Raw genomic sequence first — 24482 nt, 5'->3', positions numbered from 1 at the left:
GGCAAGTCACCGTGAGCAGAATGGCCACTGTGGGATAATAGAAAAGAAGATGCCGTTTGAGACTAGTGTGAGTGCCTGGGAATTGGGCTCATGTCTATCGGCAACGGTGGAGAAAAAAAAGAGTTAAACCTTCAAGTGCCTTCTTAGGATGCATTCTTCTGTATGGTCGAAGGATAAAATATACATTTTAATTTTCCTTAAAATGTTCAAATTGGGTCTTCCCTGGTGGTCCAGTGGTTAAGAATCTGCCTTCCAATGCAGGTGACACAGGTTCCATCCCTTGTCGGGGAACTGAGATCCCACATGCTGTGGGGCAACTAAGCCCATGTGCCACAACTATTGAGCCCACGTACTCTGGAGCCTGCACACCACAACTAGAGAAAAGCCCATGTGCTGCAACAAAAAGACCCCACAGGACTTCCCTGGTGGTGCAGTGGTTAAGAATCCGCCTGCCAATGCAGGGGACACGGGTTCGAGCCCTGGTCCAGGAAGATCCCACATGCCCTGGAGCAACTAAGTCCATGCACCACAACTACTGAGCCTGCGGGCCCTCATGCCACAACTACTGAGCCCACACACTGCAACTACTGAAGCCCACGTGCCTAGAGCCTATGCTCCGCAACGAGAAGCTACCGCAATGAGAAGCCCACGCGCCACATCGAAGAGTAGACCCTGCTAACTGCAACTAGAGAAAGCCCGTGCACAGCAACAAAGAGCCAACGCAGCCAAAAAAAAAAAAAAAGGCCCCACATGCTGCAACGGAAGATCCTGCGTGCCGCAACTAAGACCCGACGCAGCCAAATAAATATTTTTTTTAATGTTCAAATTATAGAACATATTTAACAAAGTGTGCTATATAGGTTAGATATTTAGTGAAGTTTCTGTTATTTTATTATTTGTTATATTGTAAAGCATAAAAAGTGGCATTTAATTATTAAAAAGCTTCCTTCATATTCTTCTGAAGATAATCAATTTAAACTTAGCATTTCTCCTTTCTCAGGACAAGTAAGAAACTTATTTATCCCTCTTTCCATTGGTAAAGGAACTTTCATTGAAAGTGATGTTTTATGTGCTGTGGGAGGGAAACGATTTCAGGAATCACGCCAGACGACCCTGACACCACGCTGTGCTTACCAAGAGCTTCTAGCTGGGCACGTTAGTTACAGTCTGGTCTGATCCCGATTTGACATGCTATTGGATAGAGAACACATTCTGTTTTATACAGCTGTAGACGCTGACATTACTCAAAGTGAGTAAATTTTATAGATGTTCTCTTATGAGTTTGAGAAAAGTCCCTTCTTTCCCTAGTTGAGTTGTTTTAATATGAATGAGTGTTGGATTTTGTCGAATGCTTTTAATATTCTGTTGTGGTGGTGATGTGCTTTTTGTCCTTTATTCTGCTAATCTGATGTATTATATTCATTATTTTTGGATTTTAAACCAACCTTGTATTTCTGAGATAAATCCCACTTGGTCATGGTGCATAACCCTTTTTACATGTTGCTAGATTCAGTTTGCTAATATTTATTGAGGATCTTTGTGTCTATTTATGGAGGATGTTCTATTTGGTGTCCGGCTTTAGCGTCAGGATAACACCTCTTAGAATGAGTTGGCAATCTCCTCACTCTGCCATTCTGGAAGTACCTTTCATTGCTGAATTTTTTGAGAGTTCTTTATATGTTTTGAATCCAACATGATTTGCAAAAAAAAGTTTGATGGAGTCCAGTGTTTCACTGTTTTCTTTTACGGACCATGCTGACGGTGTGTATCTAGCAACTCTTCATCTAACCCAAGATTACAAAGATTTTCTCTTAAGTTTCCTTCTAAAAGCTTTAGAGTTTTACATTTTACCTTTATGATCCGTAAATTATAGAATCAGCTTCTTGATAGCTATGAAAAATCCTGCTAGTATTTTGATTGGGACTGTATTAAATTTATAGATCAACTTGGGAGTCATTGGCGTATTAAGGTTGAACATTCTAACCCATGAACATGGTATATCTTTCCATTTATTTAGGGCTTTTAAAATTTCTTTCATCAGAATTCTGTAGTTTTCAACATACGGATTTATACCTAAATATTTTGGGGTGCTATTATAAATGGCATTGTTCATTTAATTTCAGTGTCCAATTATTCATTGGTACTGTGTAGACATAGAATCGATTTTTGTATATTGACTTTATGTTGATCCTTTGGTCAACTCCTTTATTAGTTCTGGAAAGCTTTTTTGTAGTCTCCATGGGTTCTTCTACATAAGAGATCACATCTAGTGAATAAGGGTCATTCTGCTTCTTCCTTTGTACTGTATGCTTTTCATTATTTTCTCCTTCCTTATGGTGCTGGCTAGGACCTCCTATATTATGTTGAATAGAAGTGTGGGAAGTGGACATCCTTGCCTGCTCCTGATTTTGAGGAGAATGCACTGAGTTTTCCGCCATCAGGATGATGTTAGCTTTAGGTTTTGTCACAGGCTCCGCTTATCAGGTTAAAGGAGTCCCTTCTGTTCCCAGTTTGCCGAAAGTAGTTTTTGTCACGAATGGATATTTAATTTTGTCAGACGCTTTTTCTGCATCTATCAAGATGATCATGTGACTTTTCTTCTCTAATCTATTAATATGCTGAATGACATTGATAGATTTTCAAATGTTGAACCAGCCAAGGCTGGGGTTTGGGGGATTAACCCCACTTCGTCATGACGGATTGTCCTGTTGTTGGATTTGATTTGCTGATATTTTGTTTAGGATCTTTGTATATTCATGCAGGATATGGGTCTGTAGTTTTCTTTTCTTGAAATGTCATGTCTGGTTTTATTAGGATATTATTGACCTCATAAAATGAGTTAGGAAGTATTTCATCCTCTTTTTTTTTTCTGGTAGGGATCGTGTAGATCTGGTACAGTCAGCAAGCACTAAGACCAAGGCTGGTGCCAAGTGCCAAGAGCAATAGCCTTGGTTAGAGTGGAGAGACCCAAATACTCATCTTAAAATACCTTTTTAAAGGAAAGTACGGTGTACAGATTTCACAGAAATCTACACTAGCATACTATGGTAGGAATTTTAAAGGTAACTAAGTTCATAATTCAGGCTGCTGATGAAAGAATTACTGTATATAATTATGATAAGGGTCACACAGGCTAAAGTCAAAAAGAATTGTTCTCATATTTGCTGATAATACCTAGTGCTATACCCACCAAAATTATGTTTCAGTATTAGTTGTATTAAGTGTCAATACACTTATGCATAGTTCATTGGCATTAGTTATTTTGTTAATGTTTAATAAAATGTGACACATTTTAAATACCGTTAAATAGTACAGATTAATTTAAGAGAAGATATTTCAACTAAAGCAATTTCCCTCTTATTATTCACAGAATATCCAAGGCATCTCCAAGCACCCAATTCAAATAACTAGACCTCAAAATTTTCAAGGTAACACATTTCTTTCTACTTTGCAGAAGTCTTGGGTAACATTTTCTAAAAACCTAGAGATGTTGTAATTGTTTTTCTGTGTAACTAACTGCTTTTCTTTCCTGAAGTTCTCCTCTGTATTTGCATGACCAGGATTTAAATATACATTGAAAAATAAAACACAGCTAAAGTGATATGGTACCTCCCCTTTAGCACTTTATAAGTTAAAATACATGATAATTATACAAGGGAAGTAGCTCCCCTCCTACTATCTCTCCCCCACCAACTTCCCAACAAAGAAAAAACAAACAGACATACAATAGAACTGGCTTTTATTAAAGTCTGAAAATTACTGGAAATGTTTATGAAAGCATAGTAACACTCTTCTTTCTCTTAAGCTCTTCCACTGTACTGCTGATGGTTACATTTCTAAAGAAGAAAAAGGTCAAATCTGAGCAAAGTAGGGCTCTGTGGCCCATTCCCAGTAAACTCCTGCCCCCTTTGCTTTGGGAACTGCTGCTTCCGGAAGGTCAGGGCCAAACAATGAAGCGCGATGAGCAGTCCTCTTTAAAGTACACACAATCGTGCGTGAACACAACTCATGGGAGGTGAGCAGCAGCTCCGCCTCCTCCAGCCCCTGTAAAATGCACTCAGCGGGGAAATCTTAGAATTTGTGCTTCCACAAAGGAGATCTTCTCAGCGGAGAGGCCAGAGGGTCTCTCGGCGGCTCTTACTGCAATGTTTGACCTTTTCTTCATTAAGAATTCTGCACAGAACAGGAGACTTTAACAGCAGAAAATGTAGTTTACTTTCAGTAGTCTTATGATGTTTTAAAATTACATTAAAAATATTAAGAAAAATCAGAAATCTAGACTCTTCTGACTTTAGAATGATGTTAAAATAACTTTGTATGAGGAATAGCTATGAGTCAGCTCATGACCAAATTCACCGAGTGCTCTTGAAATATGATTCAGGTAAAGACGAACTCCTTACCATCTCCCCGAGGGCCATGTTTGTTTCATCCGAAGGCCACACCTTCCTAGCAGCAGGTATGTGCGGGCCATGGTAGAGACACCGTGTCACTGGATCCCATGTTATGCGTTTCATACAGTTCAAATATTTAGAAATTGAATAATCCAAAGGTGCTTACAGAACTCATTCTTTAAAATAAGTCCTGGCAAATATTTATATGAAGCAAAGATTTCTTATGCACAGTGAGAGCAGCTCTGCTTCCTGGGTCCCTTCACTTTACCATGACTAGATCCCAAGTTCCTCTGCCTGGTCCCGCTCAGTCTGCCCCCCTTTCTCCTCTCTGTCCCCATCACCCGTGGCGCTTTGCCCTGCTCCCTTGCTGCAGTCCTGCTGGTCCCTGTGCTGTCCCCCAGCAACCAGCCAGCTCCACCTCGGGCCTGCATGGACCCCCCTCCCCAGATGAGGTCCCGCTCCCTCCTCCACCTCATACCTCTGCTGGAAGGTCACTTTCTTGATGACACTTTACAGCAGCTCCCTCTACACACACTGACTCCAGAAGCTCCTTCTCTTGATGGATCTGTGCCACTTCATCTCTCACCTTCTAACAGGCTGAGTAATTCGAATTGCCTCCCTCCCCTCAAGTGTAAGTTCTACGCAGGAAGGGATTGTTGCCCGTTTTGTTCACTAGCATACCCCAAGCACACAGCCTGGCGCACAGCAGGCCTTTTAAATTCTGATGTTCCAATGAACTGATGAATCAATACAGCCCACCCTGGAGGCATGGGCAGTCTTGCAGAAGAGGTCTCGGGACTTTTAGACCCAGGGATGGCCAATAGACCCGAGGCCTAAGGACCCTGGCATATGAGAGGTGGGCACGTTGACCTTGATTCCTCAGTGGGGAGGGAAGATTGAGGGTCCCCTGGGGGTGGGTAGCAACAATGAGGGGCATTGTTCCTAGATTCTGAATTAATGCAGAGCTCTATCTAACAGACTTTTCACAGATTGAATTGCGCATTCTTGCACACTTATCTGGGGATCCAGAACTTTTGAAGTTATTCCAGGAATCTGAAAGAGATGATGTATTTTCCACCCTGACTTCACAGTGGTAAGATATATGAGCTCATAATAGTATCAGATCCGCAGGAATGCTGACACGATTTTAAAAGCCTGAAGTTGTTCCAAACCTATTTTCATAAGAAAGAAATTATACTTTTCTCTAGTAGTTAATCTCTGTGAAAAGAAGAGTAGGTAACAAGGATGCCAAGAGTTTCCTAATTATGAAAGAAGTGGTAATTCTTCACCACTAGAAAGGAAGTCCATTGCGAACGAATATAATAGAAATATGGAAAAATCAAACGTGAAAGGCACGCACGCCCTCCAGATGAGTGTCACTCAGGACAAAGCCCAGTGCCTGGCAGCCTGAGTGGCAGTCGTATCTTCAGCCCCACTGAAGCCCTCACTTGCTGTTTGGGTACAAAACAAGTCTGCACAATGCTATGCTTTCTCACTGCCGCCTCATCCTTGCTTTTTTGAGTAAACTTTCATTTTGCCTATTAGGCTTTTCTTCTTTCGGTTTGAAGCCTGGAACTCCTCCCATCTAAGGCCATGAATGCCTTTCTTCAGGGTGCATTTGGTCCCGAGGTCCAAAGCCAGCAAGAGCAGGCTCAGACCCTGCCTGCCCCTCCCTGCCCACCCCCCAGCTCAGCAGCTCTCAGCTTGGGTTGACGCGGTGCCGCCAGGTCCCGGTGCTTTCGCCCCGCCCGCCGCTCCCAGGGAGCTGCTCCCAGCTGCTCCCGCGGCTCCTCCCTTCTCCTTGGTACGCACCGTTTATTCTTCTTAAAACTGAGATATAATTCACAGACCATAAAATTCAGCCTTTCAAAGTGTACAATTCAGTGGGTTTTAGTACATTCACAAGGTTTTGCAACCATCATCACTGTCTAATTCCAGAACATTTCCATTACCCTAAAGAGAAACCCCACACCCAGTCGCTATCATTCCCCAGCCTTCCCTCCCGCCCGGAAACTACTAATCTATTTTGTCTCTATACATTTGTCTATTCTGGGCGCTTCACATTAATGGGATCATACAGCACATGGCCTTTTGTGACTGTCTTCTTTCACTGAACATAATGTTTTCAAGGTTCATCCATGCCGTAGCATGTATCAATACTTCATTCCTTTTCATGGCCAAATAATATTCCATTGTATGGAATAATGTGTTCTGTATATTTCAGTATAAACAAAAAAATAATATTCCACTTATTTATCCATTCATCAGTTAATGGGTATTTGGGTTGTTTCCACCTTTTGGCTGTTATGAATAATACCGCTGTGAACATTCATGTACAAGTCTTTGTGTGGAAATATGGTTTCATTTCTCTTGGGTAGATACCTAGGAGAAGATTTTTGGGTCATATGGTAATTCTATGTTTAACTTTTTAAAATTGTGGTAAAATAACATAACATAAAATTTACCATCTTAACCATTTTAAAATGTACAATTCACGTCACAATAGTGGCAACTATATTTAATTTTTTGAGGAATTGCCGAAACAGTTTCCAAAATAACTACACCATTTTACACCCCACAAGCAGTGTATGGGTTTCCAATTTCTCCACCTTCTTGCCAATACTTTTTATCCTGTGTCCTTTCGATTCTAGCCATCCCAGTGGGTGTGACGTGGCAGCTTTGTTGTTTGATTTGCACTTCCCTGATGACTGCCGACGTTGAGCATCTTTTCTTATTCTCTGTCTTTGTCTCTTTCCCTCCTCTACACCTTTACACAAGTGCACCTGGGTGTGTTGCTCACCCCAGCTTTCTCTGCGTACTTCCTACCAGAAGATGGTCTCTCTTCTGTTTCAGTTCCTGTCCAGTTAGGATGTAAGATAACATAGAATTTTTAAGGCATGTGATAGATTTAATAATACCCCTGCCCTCTCTCCCGAGGCGTGGAAAGTCTTAGAAGATTGTTTCTACCTAGGAAGGAAGAGTATTTTGCTTATTTGTTTCACATATGAGCTTTGTTGCCATCTTAGTGCTTTGGTGGAAGGGTGCTATAGATATTCTCCTTGACAGTGTGAAAGAATCTATCTGTGATTCAAGGTGAGTGCTTGTACATAGATCACTAAGCGTGTTTTTTGTTCAATGGGCCCAAAGCTACTCTGGCTGTTGCTGACCAAGTGTTACAGAAAAATATTTTTGTCAAAGTATCAGGCAAAGGATGCAACTAAAGCAGTGCCAAGAGGGAAGTGTGCAGCACTGGTGCTTACATCAGAAATGAGGAAAGATCTCAGATAAATCATCAAACTTTCTGTCTCAAGAAACCTGAAAAAGATGATTAAGGAGGAAGAAGGAAGGAAATAGTAAAGATAAGAGCAGAAACCTATGAAATTGAAAAGAGAAAGCAATAGCAAAAATCAATGAAACAAAAGTTGGTTCTTCAAAAAAAAATCAATAAAATTAATAAACTCTAGCAAGACTGAAAAAAATAAAAATAGAGAAGACACAAAGCACCAATATCAGGAATAGAACAGAGGATATTAGTACAGATTCTGCAGACATCAGAAGGATAATAAGGGAACACTATGAACAACTTTATGCTCAAAAATTCAACAATTTAGAAGAAATGGATCAATTTCTTGAAAACCACAAAGTATCAAAACCCAACTATGATGAAATAGATAACCTGAATAGTCCTATAAACGTTAAAGAAATTGAATGTTTAGTTTAAAATCTCCTGAGAAGGAAATCTGCAGGGCCAAATGCCTTCCATGGAGTATTTTACCAAACATTTAAAGAATTAACACCAGTTGTATACAACCTCTTCCAGAAAATAGAAGAAGGAACACCTCCCAATCATACTGTGAAGCCAGTATTACCCTGATACCAAAACCAGACAAAGACTAAAAACAAAATAAAACACAATCCCATGCAGACCAATATCACTCCCAAATTTAGATGTAAAAACCCTCAGCAAAATATTAGCAAACGAAATCCAACAACATCTTAAAATGTTGTATGGGTATAATTATACGCCATGTCCAAGTAGGATTTATTCCAGGTACGCAAGGCTGGTTTAACACTCAAAAATCAGTGTAGTCCACCATGTAGTCAAGCTAAAGAATAAAAATAATATGATTTTATCCGTTGACCTAGACAAAGCATTTGACAAAATCCAACGCCCATTCATGATAAAAATTCTCAGGAATTTAGAAATAAAGGGGAGCAACCCCAACTTGATAAAGAACATCTGCAAAAAACCTACAGCTAACAGCATATTTAATGGTAAAAGGCTAAATGCTTTCCCCCTAAGATCAGTAACAACTTATTAATATTGAATATTGAAGTTCTGCCCACTAAATAAGGCCAGGAAGAGAAATAAATGGTGTATAAATTGGAAAGGAAGAAATAACACTGCCTCTATTTATAGATGATATGATTGTCTATATAGAAAGTCTCAAAGTATGTATAAGAAAAAACATTTTTTAACTCCTAAAACTAGTAAGTGAGTTTAGCAAGGTTGCAAGACACAGTATCAATACACAAAAGCGAATTGCATTTCTATAAACTAACAACAAACATGCAGAAATCGAAATAAAAAATGCAGTACCATTTACATTCACTCCAAAGATAATGGAATACTTAAGTATTCAGTTAACAAAATATGTATAGTATCTGTATGTCTAAAACTACAAAACGCTGATGAAAGGAATCAAAGAAGATCTGATAAATGGAGTGGCATACTGTGTTCGTGGAATGGCAGACACAACGTAGTAAATATGTCACTTCTCCCTAAATTGATCCATGAGTTTAATGCAGTCCCTATTAAAGCCCAGGCAAATTCTGTAGACATAGACAAGCTCATTCTAAAATTTAAATGAAAAGGCACAGGCCCTAGAATACCTAAAACAATCTTGACAAAGAAGAAAGTGGGAGGAATCACACCTGATATTAAGACTTAGTACACAGCAATTGGGAACTTCGCTGGCGGTGCAGTGGTTAAGACATCGCCTTCCAATGTAGGGGGTGCAGGTTCGATCCCTGGTTGGGGAGATAAGATCTTACATGCCTCAGGGCCAAAAATCCAAAACATAAAACAGAAGCAATATTGCAACAAATTCAATAAAGATTTTAAAAATGGTCCACATCAAGAAAATCTTTAGAAAAAAATACAGAGTAATCAAGAGACTGTGGTGTTGGCAGAGGAACAGACACATAGACCAATGGAACAGAAAAGAGAACCAGAAATAGATCCACACAAACACGCACAACTGATTGTCGGGAAAGGTATAAAGTCCAGGCAGAAAATAATTCTCTTCAGATTCGTGTTAAGCTGATCACTCACAAAGCCAGCTTGGGAAGTTCATTTCTGCATTGGATATTGTATATGTCTTTCCTGCATTTTTTAATCTTGTGGTGGTTTTGGGGAGAACTTCAAAAATAAGAAGCTTCTAGTATTTGCATGGTGGTCGCTTCTAATTTCCTACCAGCAGTAGTAATCCAACACTTGTGACTTATACTATAATCAGTTGCTTTGGAAATGATTTTTATGTTCCAAACAGAGGACTAGAATAGCACATGGTGAAACAGCAGCAAATGCACTCTTAAAAATGTTTATTTCATGTAAATGCCTTATTGTTTGAAACACAAAAAGCAAAAAGGCAATTAGACGTACTCTGAAATATTTAGTAACATTTTCAAAGAATAACAATTTTCTTAAAAAAACCTTCAAGAATATGTAGATCATGTATAAAAATGGAGACTTGGAAGAGGTCTTGGAGATCATCTGTAAAGCTATGATGTGACTGATGAAAGTCTGACCCAGAGAGCGGGGCCCTGCCCAGGGGTGCACGTCTGAGCCGGGTCAGAGCTGCCTCCTCCAGCTCCAGTGTTTTCACCTGAGCTCGGAAGACACAACCATTCTGCACGGAGGTGGCTTCCTTCACAGTAATCACCACACATGTGCCTGATTAGGTGGTTTCCTAAAAGTTCTACAAGGCAAATAAAAAAGCATTTCTTATCGGTTGTACGTTCAACTCAACATTTTCAGACTGAAACTTAAAAAATAATTTTTCACTGCAGAATATATTAGTCTTTCTTCTGCTTAAGGCTTTTCTTGAGTGCTTTTCTGAGATATTCTCTCGTAAGGCAGGTGTGGTAGATAGTCTTGGGGGCCTCTCTCCTTCTCTGGGGGAAGATGGTGCTTCCCTACCTGTTAGATGTCAGACTTGGGCGTGTGACTTGTTCTGGCTAACGAAACGTAAGCAAAAGTGACAAGGGTCATGCCTAAGCTGGGGCTTTAAGCAACTGCACACGGTTCCTCTTGATCTCTTTTGTCTCTATTTTGGCAAAATTGACAGAGGCTGCTCGATCATCCTGCATTATAAATGGTGGACCAGAATGTGATGGAAAGGTGGTGAAGAAGAGAAATAAAGTATTCTCGCTGTAGGCAGTAAGGTTTCAGAGTGATTTATTCTGGCAGCATAACTTGACCTATCATAGCATCTACAGGACTGGGTGCCAGGACTAAGAGGCTGCTGTAATGAATCCTGAAACGCGTGGCACTGGCTTTGGGGCCAGGCGGCAGGCAGCGAGATGTTTATTGGAGGCTGGAGGATGGCACTTGGTAAATGGTATGACGTTTGGCAAGACTGTCACCTGGGATAACTTGTGAAGCAAATAATACCCTAATGAGCTGAGGTTTGGGGCAGAGTGGGCCAGCAGAATGCTAGAACATGCTTTGGTTGCTGTTGTCTGCATGTGACAAGGTACCATAAGAAAAAACTCAGAAAAGAACTGGCCAGTGTACAAGTAGGAATGAAAAGAAATAAGAAGATTACAGAAAATTGGAGTTTTACATATTTGAATATAGAAATGATTCTCATCTCCAAGCAGTAAAAGATGAATCTGCAGAGGGCTTTGAACAACAAAGGCCAGTTAAAACACTGCTTTAACAAATGAAAGGTATGGCTTTGATGCCTACTGTTAACATCTCTGAAAGAAGGTGGCACCCATAAATCCTTACAGTTAGACAACGCAGCGCTGAACGAAGAGACTAATGCTAGCTCCCCCCACGTTCCTGATAAGCTGCAGGCACCTGCGGTGGAGTCTGGAGAGAGGATGCATCTCTAAGCGAATTGTGGGAACGTCTGTTGGCACGTGGAGCTGACTGGAGTTAAATGGGACTTACTGTGTTTCTGAGCACGGTACTTACCAAAGAACCTCCAGTCTGGGCCAAAGGAGACTGTGATTGCAAACCTGGGGCCCCACGTATTCTACAGCCAAGAAGCAGTCCGGGAAATACGCTCGTTCCCCCAAGGAAAGAAAATCCTTCAGTGCCCTCTTACATGTAGCCAAGAAAGATAATGGAAAAAGAAGTCCCAGGAGTGGAGCAAATGGCCATGGTGAGCAAGGGACTGAGCAAGGGTCCTTTGTGAGAAGGGCCCCTTCAGCGCCTACCCAGTGAGAATTCAGAGTTGCTGTGGACCAATGACGCCCATGTGTCTCCCACTCTTCCCCTTTCCGCATGGGAGTGCTTATTGTGGGCGTCCTGTCCCTGCCCCACCGTTGCATAGCACATGTGTGGAGTGAAAGGTAGACTTGGCCTTGGCCTCCAGATCAAGAGGAGCCCCATCAAGGCCTGATATAAAGATGATCACAAAATCCTGACGCCCTATCAGATGGAACTTGGAATTGTCACTCTTGTCAAGGGGGAGGAAAGCCAATATGTGTGGTCAGAAGGGCGGAGTGTGGTGGAATGTATTATTATTCAAGCATATTTGCTACCCCTCCCTAGAGGAAGAGTGTACTTCCTTGCCCGTTGACTCAGGCTTGGCCATGTAACTTGCTACCAATGACATGTGAACAGAAATGACATTTGTCACCAATGGGTAGAAATTTTAAGAGCCAACACATGGTTAACCGTATTTTCTTCTTCCTCTGCCATGACAAGCATCATTGTTCCAGATGTAGGCTAGACTCTGCTCCTGAATCACAGAATGCAGATGACATGGAGCAGAGCCTCAGCTGACCTGTGTTGGACATGTTGCATGAACAAGCAATAAGCCCTTGTGTTTGTAAGCCTCTGAGCATAGCCTAGCCTGTCCTTACTGTACAGCAAAGGTGCAACCATTTGTGTTGTCAGTATTTGGGTATGTCTCTCTTAAAAATGAGCTTAAATACCACATCCTGTCTGAGTGCATCAGGAGGAAGGTGTAGGGGAGGTCGTGCTAACGTTCAAGGGCATGTGGCCTATGAACTTGGTTTCACTATCATGTGGCAGTGTGACCCAGGACCCTAAACCACAAGGTCCCAAGGAGACTTTTCATCACCGTTAGTGGCAACCCAAAAGAGCTCCCCTCCAAAGCTGTTCTTGGCCTTCCAGGCAGAGACCCTCTCAGGTGGTCACCAAAAGTCAGCCTAGAGTACGCAGAGCACTCACATGATTCTCTTCAACACTAACCTGCTTACCCAGAGGTTAATGAAGCCTTGTACAACTCAGTGATGAAGTACTGGATTATATGTCCTGAAACATAGCTAGTTTAGTTTTTTTAAGTTGTAATTTATGAGAAAATTAAAGGATGAATTTCTAGTTAAGATATAAAAAATCATAAGACTATTGCTCTAACCCTAACAATCAAACCAAGATAAATAAACTACAAAATTAGTTTTTCTAAACTTACCAGAAATCTGAGGATACAGCTGAGTTACAGAGCTCCAGAAAGTGATGAGCCCTTCACAGAAAAGAAGAAACCCTTGGCTTCTCTCATCCCTGGTGGAGTGGCAGGAGGAGGAGGAATCTGCCATAGAGGGGATAAGAAGAGACCATCTAAACCCTACTTGCACATGGGCTAGTGTGACAGAATTCTAAAGAGAACCTTGAAAGCCACCCGAGGGAAGAAGACATTATATACAAAGAACAACACAAAATACAGCTGACTTTTTACAGAAACGGCAGAGACCAGAAGACGATGGAACAAACATCCTTACCGTGCTGAAAGAAACATTCAATCTAGATTTTTAGATCCAGACAATTATCTCTCAAAAATTAAGGCAAAATAGAGACAATTTAAGATTTACAAAATCTGAAAGAATGTGTCTTAGTAGACCTGCTCTACTAGAAATGCTACTAGAAGTTCTTCAGGCTCAAGAGAAATGATACCTCATGAAACTGGATCTTCAGGAAGGAATGAAGAACACCAGAATGGGTCAATACCAGGATAAATATAAAAAACATTTTCATCTTTATTTTACATAGTTTATTTTATATATATTTTATATAGTTCTATGTATAATTTATATATAGTTTGAATTCTTGAAAAGACGAAGATTTTTAAAAAGTTTGTAACATAGATCTAAAATATAAGGCATTAAAAAGTACAAAGGGTAGGAAAGGGAGTAAATGGAATTATACTATTTTCAGGTTCTTACACTGTGAAGTATTACAATATTATTTAAAGGTAGACTATGATGACTTAAAGATGCATACCGTAATTTCTAGGGCAGCCTCTAAAACAATACCAAAAGAAGTATAACTTAAAAAAATCAGTGGAGGTAGGGGCTTCCCTGGTGGCTCAGTGGACTCCATGCTCCCAGTGCAGGAGGCCTGGGTTCCATCCCTGCTCAGGGAACTAGATCCCACATGCATGCCGCAACTAAGAGTTCATATACCGCAACTAAGGAGCCCGCTTGCTGCAACTAAGGAGCACACATGCTGCAACTAAGGACCCCACCTCTTGCAGCTAAGACCTGATGCAACCAAATAAATAAAATAAATTTTAAAGTAAAGTCAATTTTTAAAAAAATCAGTGGAGGCAATAAAATGGGATATTAAAAAATATGCAATTCACCCAAAAGAATTCAATGAAAGAGAGACAGAACAAAATGCAAATGGGGTAAATGAAAATCAAATACCAAGATGGGATGCTAACACTGCAAAACAAAGAGTGTGACCAGAAATAAAAACATTTCATAACGATGAAAGACTGACTCATCAAGAAGACACAGCAGTCCTAAATTTGAATGTATCTAATAAGAGAACTTCACAATACTTGAAGCAAAAATTGACAGAACTAAAGAGAGAAATAGAATTTACATTTCATTCATTCCTCCACTGAAAAGTCTTACTGCATTTCCCAGAAGGGAAACTTATTTTCAAATGAGGTTTATTTTATTTTTTTATAAATTTATTTGTTTTATTTACATATTTTTGGCTGCATTGGGTCTTCATTGCTGCACGCGGACTTTCTCTAGTTGCTGTGAGCGGGGCTTACTCCGCTGCGGTGCGTGGGCTTCTCATTGCAGTGCTTCTCTTGTTGCAGAGCACAGGCTCTAGGCACACGGGCTTCGGTAGTTGTGGCGTGCAGGCTTTGTTGCTCCGCAGCCTGTGGGATCTTCCCAGACCAGGGATCGAACCCATGTCCCCTGCACTGGCAGGCAGATTCTTAACCACTGAGCCACCATACATAATTAGGATGTCATGTTGTATCATTTGGATTATTGCTCTTTTAGGATACAATTTATGGCACTGATTTCAAGATACACGCATTGTTAAACATTTGATGACCACAGATTATTATTTTTCCCTAGATCCTGTGCAGTGCTTCCATAAGAAAGTTCTGCCATCATGATTCATTATAACAAAGGACTCTTCTCATGATTAGCTCTGCTTCAGAGGTTTGGTTTTGTTTTTTCTTATCCAGTCACTTTCTCCTTAGTGGTATTGTTTAATCTTTCGGATTCTTCTATTAAAAAGTTGATCAGGGACTTCCCTGGGTGCAGTGGTTAAGAATCCGCCTGCCAATGCAGGGGACACGGGTTCCATCCCTGGTCCAGGAAGATCCCACATGCCTCAGAGCAACTAAGCCCACACGCCACAACTACTGAAGCCCGTGTGCCTAGAGCCCGTGCTCTGCAACGAGAGAAGCCACCGCAGTGAGAAGCCCATGCACCACAACGATGAGTAGCCCCTGCTCGATGCAACTAGAGAAAGCCCGCGCACAGCAACGAAGACCTAACGCAACCAAAAATAAATTAATTAATTTAAAAATACTATTAAAAAAACTATATAAAAAAAAAGATCAGATCTCTGGCACATTTAATTCCTACCAATATTCCTACAAGTGCTGGCAATTTTAAAACAGTTTAGTGTTTTATCACCTCTCAGAGCTTCCTAAGGTTACATATTCTCCCAGACAGGACAGTAGTGACATGCACAGGTTAATAGACAAAGCAAAATCGCCAACGCCTGTTGACGAAGAGCCACCACCTTCAGTGGGACGGAGTTATTACTATTCTTCTTGTCAAAGAGGAGAGAGTCCTGGCCTGCCCGGTGACCATAGCCATGTGGCTGATTCCCCGCCGAGGTGCCGAGAGCTGTGTGGCTCGGATAGGGCCACCCCCAGCCTCTGTCCCCCGGGCAGCTCTGATCAGCACAGCTGAGTCTCAGCATTTGGGCGACAGAGTCTCACTACACCCCTCAGGGTGGAAAAACTGGGACAAAATCACCTGGAGAGTTTTCTCAAATTGTAAAGGACTTCAATACACGTAATGCAATGAGTACCTTACTTTGGAGCTGTAATAGAGATTCAGAAGGAAAAGCAGCAGAATCTGCACTTTGTTCTGACTGCCTGTGCCCAGGAGGTTTCTCTCCCTCTTTCTTCTCTGCTTTCTGTCCCTTTCACGGTAAAAAAAACCACAAAACACGAATTCTTGCTGATTCTTACTATATGCCTTGTGTTGTTTCAGGCACATCTCACTTAATGCCTGTGACAATGTTATTCCCCATGTTTTGGATAAACTGACACAGAGGTTGTTAAACTTGCCAGAGGTCACAGGGTCGCCGCCTTAGCAGCACGATCCACATCCAGCGGGATGGGTTCTGGGGCCGTGGTTCTTAACCCTTAGGGTTTCAGGGAGTCCGTGCCCCACACCTCCTTCTCAGCCTCCTACGTCTACAGCTGTGATAGTCAGAGCCTCCACCAGGATTTCAATTTCAAGAGGGGCCATTTGCAGAGGTGTGGCTGGGCGAGCAGCCAGGAGTGCTTGGAGAAAGGCAGTCCCGGAGCCTGGTGAGCGCTGGCAGGGCCCCAGGCAGCTGGTGACAGAGCCCGGAGGTCACATGAGGTCACAGACGCTGTCAGGGCAGCAGCAACCAGGTGAGGGGCAGGAACACTCGGCGCCTCCTTCTCACCTTCCCACCTGCCGGTGCCCCTGCTGGCCTAACCTGTGATGCCAGAGGGCACCAGAGCCATCTGCGGAGTCTGGTCCCTCAGGACACAAGACAGTGCAGGGATTTAGGGAGAAACCCCACTGAGAAGGATGTCCAGGGAATGAAATCCAAACACTGCCAGCTTTATTCTGATGAAGCCGATGGGAAAGCACAGCTTGCACCGTGGTCAGATGGACTGGTCCCTAAACTGGACCCAAGTCCACACGGCAGAAGTTGCCCTGCAAGGGCAGGGCTCACCACATGGGAGGACAGACCCGAACGCGTCCGAGCTGGAGCCACCTGGCCAACTTGCCGGTTAGCCAGGCCGCCCTCCCACAGGGATAAGAGAGGAGGCATGGGGGGTGGGGCCTGCACCTTCTGCTCCCAGTGAAGGGATTCCCAAGGCTTTATCCAGGGCCCTTTTCCCTCCCCTGGTTCCATCTGGGCTGCAAGTCCACCTGTGCCCTTGGCTACTGGGAATAAGGACGCCCAGCTCCTGGGATGATCATCCAGTTGCCCGCTCAGCAAATAACTGAATGTCAATCACGCGTTGATACAGCTGCGAGAAGACGGCAGCCACGCCCACAGAGCCTGCAGACGACATTGCACAATGCAGCAGAAAATTTCGTTGTGATGGTCTAGAGGCCATACGGGCGAAGTCCAGGGCGCCGCGCAGTCAGGAAGCCTTCCTTGAGGAGGTGAGGTGGCACTGGGCTCTCGGGAGCGAGGAGAAGGTGGGGAAGGAAGGTGGCTGACGGCACAGGGAGCGTGAGACCTTGGAAAACAGTGGCGCGTCCTCACAGCACCTCTGTCCTGAGCTCCAGGCCAGCGACTCTGGGTCTCAGCGGCGGCTTCCCTGGCTGTCCCAGGACACTTCAGACATGTCTGGAGAGAGCTCGGCACCGGGGCCCAGTCCCCGCAGGGGCCGTCCTGACTCTCCCCTTCCTCCCTCCCAACCCCCTGTTCCAGCCAGGCCCGTGGTCCACTTACTGGGCCTCTTAAGTCTGCGACCTCAGCTCAGGCCTCGTTACTGCCCACACAGCTTCCTGACGGCCCTGCTCCACATCCACCTCCAGCTTCCTCCACCTTATCTCTCCGAGATGCAGTCAGACCACGTGGCCCCGCTAGGCCCCCTGGCTGATGACTGTCACCCACCCCAAGCCAACAAAGCACAGCAAGCCAGGCACGAGCCCCAGAGCAGCCCTGCGAGACCCAGGACCCAGATGAGCGGTTCACCACCACTCTCCACGGTCGCTCTGGTTGGTGTGACAGAGGAGAAGCGTGACAGCCGGAAAAGAAGAGGCAAAAGGACCATTTGGGGCAATGGTGGGATGGCCTGCCTGGGAAGCCAAGAGAACAAACTGAAAGAAAAGGTTGGTCCTAGGATCCGCAAGAAGACCAGGTACAAGTGGACCTACAGAAATTGCTTCCCAAATATAAACAACAACGAGTTAGAAACTGTAATGGTAAAAAGCATGCAAAGAGAAAGACATAATACCTATGGTAAACTTAAGCAAACGTGTGCAAAATCTAGATGAAAAGAAGTTAAAAATAGAGAAACACAGAAAAGAAGATAGGGAATCTCATTTTTATAAAGATATTATTTACACTAATGTATAGATATAGAAATGTCCTAATAAATGTACCAGAAATACCAGTAGGATTTTTTAGTAACTAGACAAATTAATCTGTAGTTTATGATGCAAAAATAATCCATAATAATCATGAAAAAAAATTTTAAGAGGAACAATAAGGAAGGCCACGTCCTACGAGATATTAAGATTTATTATAAAGCCACAGTTACTAAAACATCATTATAGGATACAAAATGGGATAGATCAATTTAAGAACAAAGTCCCAGAATAGACATACACACACACACACACACGCACACGCGCACACACACACACACACATAAATTAATACTTGACAAAGGAGACGTTAAAGTGAAAAATGGGCTCTCAAATGATTTGTTAAATAATCCTCTGATGGCCGTGGGTTTTTATTTAACCAATATTGTGTGTATTGGAAGAAGAGACTGCCAGTAACACTTTTCTTATTTGACAGCCAAGTCTTATTTATAAGTATTTAGACGAATTAGGAACACGGACATGCCAACTTTAGCATTATTCCCAGGGCAAAAAAATGATCAAGCAACAACCTATCAAAATGACAGGAGTCTTTTGAGATGATTCCCACAGGACCCAGCAGCAGACTGTGAAGTCTGGGGGCCTTTCGAGACTTCCAGGGGGAAATTCGTGAGAGAAAAGGGACGTTTGCTGCTGTTGAGGGATTCATGCCGGATTTCATACTTGGGAAACCAGGAAGGACATTCATGTGAAATTCCCCATTTAGCATCTTTTCAAATCGGATCTATGAATGCTGTTTCTTCCTCCACAGCTGCACAGAGGGAACATCTCCTTCATTTCTTTCTTAGATGCTTTTTTTTTTTAAATTGTAGAAACTTGCACTTTTATGGCCAGACTCGAATTTCTTTAATTAGCATTGTGAGCACAAAGCAGACCCGTAGGGATGACCTTGGTGAGAAGAAATGCGGAGGAACCTGAGGAGGGGTTTACGCACCTAAGTGTCTTCTTCAGGGTCGTCCACGTGCACCCAGACTAAGGGGCTGCCCTGTTCGGTCACACGAGGGTCGTGGGAGCGCGTGTGGAACCAGCTTCAGAGGAGTGGCAGGCAGACCTCGGTGACGCACTCATCCGTTCATAGTTCAGAGTGACATGAAAGGGTTGGTCAGAGCTCTCTGTTCAAGAGCGGAGTGTTGGCCTGTGGGCCTCACTTCAGAATGACCAGGCTCTTGGGCACAACACACTGGGGACCCCCCAAGCACCCAAATACGGAGGTCACTTTTCTAGGGCCTTCAGTTTCTGTAGAGAGTTCTCTGGTTCATTTTACTCACCATCATCATCTCTCTGGGGGAGCAGATGCCCGGCTAGACTCATGTTGACCGTGTGGGGCTGGGGGCGATGGGTGGTGAGTCAGAGAGAGGGCGCCTGACCATCCATCCCCCTCCTGCCTTCAGCCCCTTGTCTCTCTCCTGCCTGGGGCTGTACCTGATGGTCCCAGTTGCAGAGCCTTCCTGGGCTCCGCTGGGCCCAGAGCTCCCCCTGGGCTGTCACCCCTTGTGCACGTCCTCAGATGCAGCTGTGCCTGCTGAAAGCCCCTCTCCCATTCTCTTCTTTCTCGTAGATTTATACCTTTCAACTCCTTTGCTCTATTTTAGCGGAATCTCAGGAGGGAGCAGGTAGACATGTCTGACTAGTGTGCCATCTTTAACTAGGACCCTATCGATTGGTTTTCAGCAAGGAAGCGTTTACATTTCACTGTGGCTCTTGTGGGGGGGAGAAAGGCAGAGGGGCTGTTTCGTCTTCTGGGCTCGTGTTGGGGAGAAGTCGGTAGAGGTGGCAGAGCCAGCAGGTGTGGAACTGACCACACTTGGGATGTGGGGAGGGGGACGGTGAGTCCAGGGTGAGCAGCTTGGTGGGTGAAGGGCAGGTGAGAAGCCGGTGTGGCTGGTGGAAACAAGAGTCCGGTCTTGAACGTGTGGAACTTGAGCTGTCTCTGCAGCATCCACGTGGAAATACCAAGAGGGAAGTTCCAGGACCGAAGCCCAGAGGGAGGCCTGGGGGCTTGGTGGACGCTCAGCAAGTGGTCACTGTGGGACCACATGTGCCCTGCTTGTGCACATAGCTGAGGGGGGCCAGTCTGATTCACTGTCGCCCTAGCAGCCCCTGAATGGCCCTCACCTCACCTAAACGGGGGTGAGCAGGCGGAGGGGTGCAGGCCGCATGGGGTGGGAGGGGTGGCAGTGAGGCCTCGCCTCTGGCCAGAGCTTGGAGTCAGGCTGGAAGCTGAGGAGTGCACGGCCCTGACCCATGACCCGAGGCCATAATCTGCCATCAGGGTTCGCCTCTTCCCCGGGCCACAGAGGAAACTGCCGCGGCTCACGTGGTCTGACGAGGCAGTAGTAACCCCGCGGCCGGGCTCAAGGGCAGCAGGGGCCTCTGCTGCTCAATCAGCTCTCCCTCTGGAGAGCGTGCCTCACTCATTAAGGGCTCCAGGAGCGTGTTTTCTGGGGCAAAATTTAGTAAAGAGCTCAGGGACTGATCTGCTTTCTCCGGGATAAAAGTCATCAATTCTTTTTTTTTTTTTCAAATTTGTTACAGGAAATCAGGATTTTTTTTTTTTTGGGGGGGGCCACGTTGGGTCTTCGTTTCTGTGCACGGGCTTCCTCTAGTTGCGGCGAGCGGGGGCCACTCTTCATCGCGGTGCGCGGGCCTCTCACTGTTGTGGCCTCTCGTTGCGGAGCACAGGCTCCGGATGCGCAGGCTCAGTAGTTGTGGCTCACGGGCCCAGTTGCTCCGCGGCATGTGGGATCTTCCCAGACCAGGGCTCGAACCCTTGTCCCCTGAATTGGCAGGCAGACTCTCAACCACTGCGCCACCAGGGAAGCCCCAGTCATCAATTGTTATACATGGCTGGTGGGTAAAATGCTGTAGCCACTGTGGAAAACAGCCTGGCACTTCCTCAAAAAAAGCAAATGTAGGGCTTCCCTGGTGGCGCAGTGGTTGAGCGTCCGCCTGCCAATGCAGGGGACACAGGTTCGTGCCCCGGTCTGGGAAGATCCCACATGCCGCGGAGTGGCTGGGCCCGTGAGCCATGGCCACTGAGCCTGTGCGTCTGGAGCCTGTGCTCCGCAACGGGAGAGGCCACAACAGTGAGAGACCAGTGTACTGCAAAAAAAAAAAAAAAGCAAATGTAAAGTTACCATATGACCCTGCCATTCCCTCCTAGGCATATGTCTAAGAGAAATGAAAACATGTCCACCCAGAGACTTGTACTTGAATGTTCGTACAGCACTATTCACAACAGCTGAAAGCTGGCAACAACCCAAATATCCACCAACAGCTGAATGGAAACCACAGTGTGGTCCACGCACATGGTGGACTGTTATTCAGCCATAAAAAGGAGCAAAGCACTGACGCACGTTACTACACGGATGAACCTAGAAAGCATGCTGCATGAAAGAGGCCAGTCAGAAAAGAGCACATGGTGTGGGAGTCCGTTATATGAGATGAGATGTCCAGAGCAGGCAAGTGTATAGACAGAAAGCAGAGCAGTGGTGGCCAGCAGCTGGGCTGTGACAGGGATGGAGAAGGACTGATTACTGGTATTGGGTTGGGTTTGTTTTTTGACTAATGAAAATATTCTGGAATTAGATAGTACTCATTGTTGACAGAGCATTGTGAATATACTAAAAACCACTGAATTGTGCGTTGTAAAAGGATGCGTTTTACAGCATGTGAATTATATCTCAATAGTAAGAAAAAGGTGGAAATAATCAGTTCCTCCCCCTCACAATATTTTTAATTATAGTGAGAAATTAATGGAAATATGGGTACGGAGTTTCAGTTTGGGATGATAAAAAAGTTCTGGAAATAAATACATAGTAGTGGACTTCCCTGGTGGTGCAGTGGTTAAGAATCTGCATGCCAATGCAGAGGACATGGGTTCGAGCCCTGGTCTGGGAAGATCCCACATGCCGCGGAGCAACTAAGCCCATGTACTACAACTACTGAACCTGTACTGTAGAGCCTGTGAGCCACAACTACTGAGCCCATGTGCCACAACTACTGAAGCCTGCACGCCTAGAACCCGTGTTCCACAACAAGAGAATCCACTGCAATGAGAAGCCCGCGGACTGCAATGAATAGTAGCCCCCGCTCACCACAGCTAGAGAAAGCCCACGCACAGCAACAGACCCAACCCAGCCAAAAAACAAAAAGCCAAATAAATAAATGCATAGTAGTGATTCACAACATTGTGAATATACTCAATGCCAGTAAAGTGTGCAGTTAACATGATTAAAATGATAAATTTTAAGTTACGTATATTTCATAATGACTCAACCGAGGGAACCATTCCTGAGTTGCGCACAAGCCATTGTAAATGAGAGCCTTCGGACACGAGGAAATTCAGAGGCCCTTACAAATGTCTGTAAGTCCTGGCTCGAGTGGGGCCTGGAGAGGACAGCTCCCGACTGGCCGCCCTGCCCACGATGGCCGCCCACTGTGAGCCTCTCGTCCCCTCTCTGCAGTCACACTAGTTCTCTGCCTGCCTCAAGGGCGGGGGAGGTGCAGACAGGCCTGGCCAGTGGAAAGCACAGCCGCGAGGTGCTGTCCGAGGTCTGGGCGCGCCCTCAGGCCTGGCTCTCGGGCCAGTGTCAGATCCCCAGGAAGTTCGCTTTGGCTGGAGGCCGGTGTCTGTCTGCTTCCACGAGCTGGACGGCGGGTTCGAGTCTGCCCTGCGTCCCTCCCCGCCCCCCAGCTGAGCCCCGCGCTGCGCCCAGAACCTGTGTCCTCTGTCCTGGCCTCTCCTCAGTGTGGGCAGACTTTGTGTTTGCCAGTCTCTTCTGTGGAAAGGGATGTCTTGTGATCTTTTTTTGCATTTTACAGGACTAATAAGGTTCTCTTAGTTAGCCCTTCCAATTTCTACTTTTAGAAATTATTTGTTTGTATCTTTTGCCCAGTTTTCTATTAGCTTCTTTTTCTTAATGACTAGTAGAGGTTCTTTGTATATTCTGGATATCACCTTATTTCCCCAGTGTATAATTTTTAATTTTCTCTTAACTTACGATGCTTTTCATCATACAGGATTTTCAAATTGTGATGGAGAGTACTTTATCATTATTTCTTATTATGGTTTATATTGTTTGTGTCTTTTTATCGATACTCTTCTATTTGGGAAACTTATATTCTCCTTTGTTTTCTTTAACTTGATTTAAAATTTGCTCTTTTTTTTTTCATGTGTAGGCTTTTAAATCCATCTGGACGTGGATTTTTTGATTTTGTGATACATGAAAACAAAGAGCTAATTTGATCTTTTCAAACAGGGCAAGTCAGTCGCCCCAGCACTATGTGTGGGCATGTCTGTGCTGTACCCACGGCCGGCCTCTGTCATGCACCGGGGCCCACGGGCTCCAGGCCTGCCTCTAGGCTTTCCGTGCTGTTACGTATACATGTTTATCCTCATATTTTCTTGATACCTTCATTTGTCTCTAGCTTATTTTTGTGTATGATATGAAGTAGGCATTTAACTTTATAATTGTCCAAGTAGTTAATTAATTCCAACCCAATAGAGATTTGAAATGCCAAATCATAGACTCTACTTCTATGTACACTGTGGCCTGTTTGGGGCTTTTCGTTTTCTTCTGCTCACCTGTGTGTCTTCCGTCAGTGTCAGTACTGAGCTTTCCCTGTCGTACACGACCGCCATTACCATTTGTTCACCCTTCGTAACATCATCAGGACTGTTCTCACGTGGATTGTTTTCGGATGGACTTTAGAATCACTTTATAAAGTTCTCACTTTAGAGTCGCACTGATACTCTAATGATAAAACTTGCCATGGGGACTCGGCGTCTTTTCAGTGTCTTTTCAGTGCAGTGTCTCATCTTCAGGAGCGTGGCCTGCTCTCCATGCACCCCATGAGGTCCCCTCCTTCATAAAGAGCTGGCACATTTCTTCTTAAACTCACTGTCAGGTATTGGGGGGTTTTTTGCTATTGTGAATGCTGTCCTTTTATTATATTTTCTATCTCAGTACTGGTAGGAAAGTTGCTGATTCTTTTGTATTTACGGTGAGATTTTTTTTTTTAATGGCCTAATTTTTCTGTAGAATTACTATTGGTTAGAAAGCAGTTTAATTGCCAAATGTTAAAAATAACAAGAATCAAATAGCCATAAGCCCACTAGAGTTCCTCTTGTTTTTTCCCCACATATTTGTCTACAGTTTTGATTAAAGAAACCAATCATACTATATATGCTATTTTGTAAACTAGAGTAGTGTTATCTATTTTTAAAATAAACTTTTTATT

At 44.1% G+C, this 24482-nt stretch overlaps 1 protein-coding gene across 1 annotated transcript in view; it reads left to right on the top strand.

The window, feature by feature from the left end:
- The window catches only part of POLN (DNA polymerase nu), a 170662-nt gene that overhangs the window by 105012 nt on the left and 41168 nt on the right, over positions 1-24482 (top strand). The window contains 3 exon segments of the mRNA XM_079919909.1: positions 3371-3428; positions 4382-4456; positions 5370-5484. Of these exon segments, the coding sequence (XP_079776035.1) occupies positions 3371-3428; positions 4382-4456; positions 5370-5484 (248 nt within the window).

Source organism: Stenella coeruleoalba, assembly GCF_951394435.1.
Source record: "Stenella coeruleoalba genome assembly, chromosome: 4".
NCBI lineage: Eukaryota > Metazoa > Chordata > Mammalia > Artiodactyla > Delphinidae > Stenella > Stenella coeruleoalba.
This window is presented reverse-complemented; position numbering and strand designations above follow the sequence as displayed.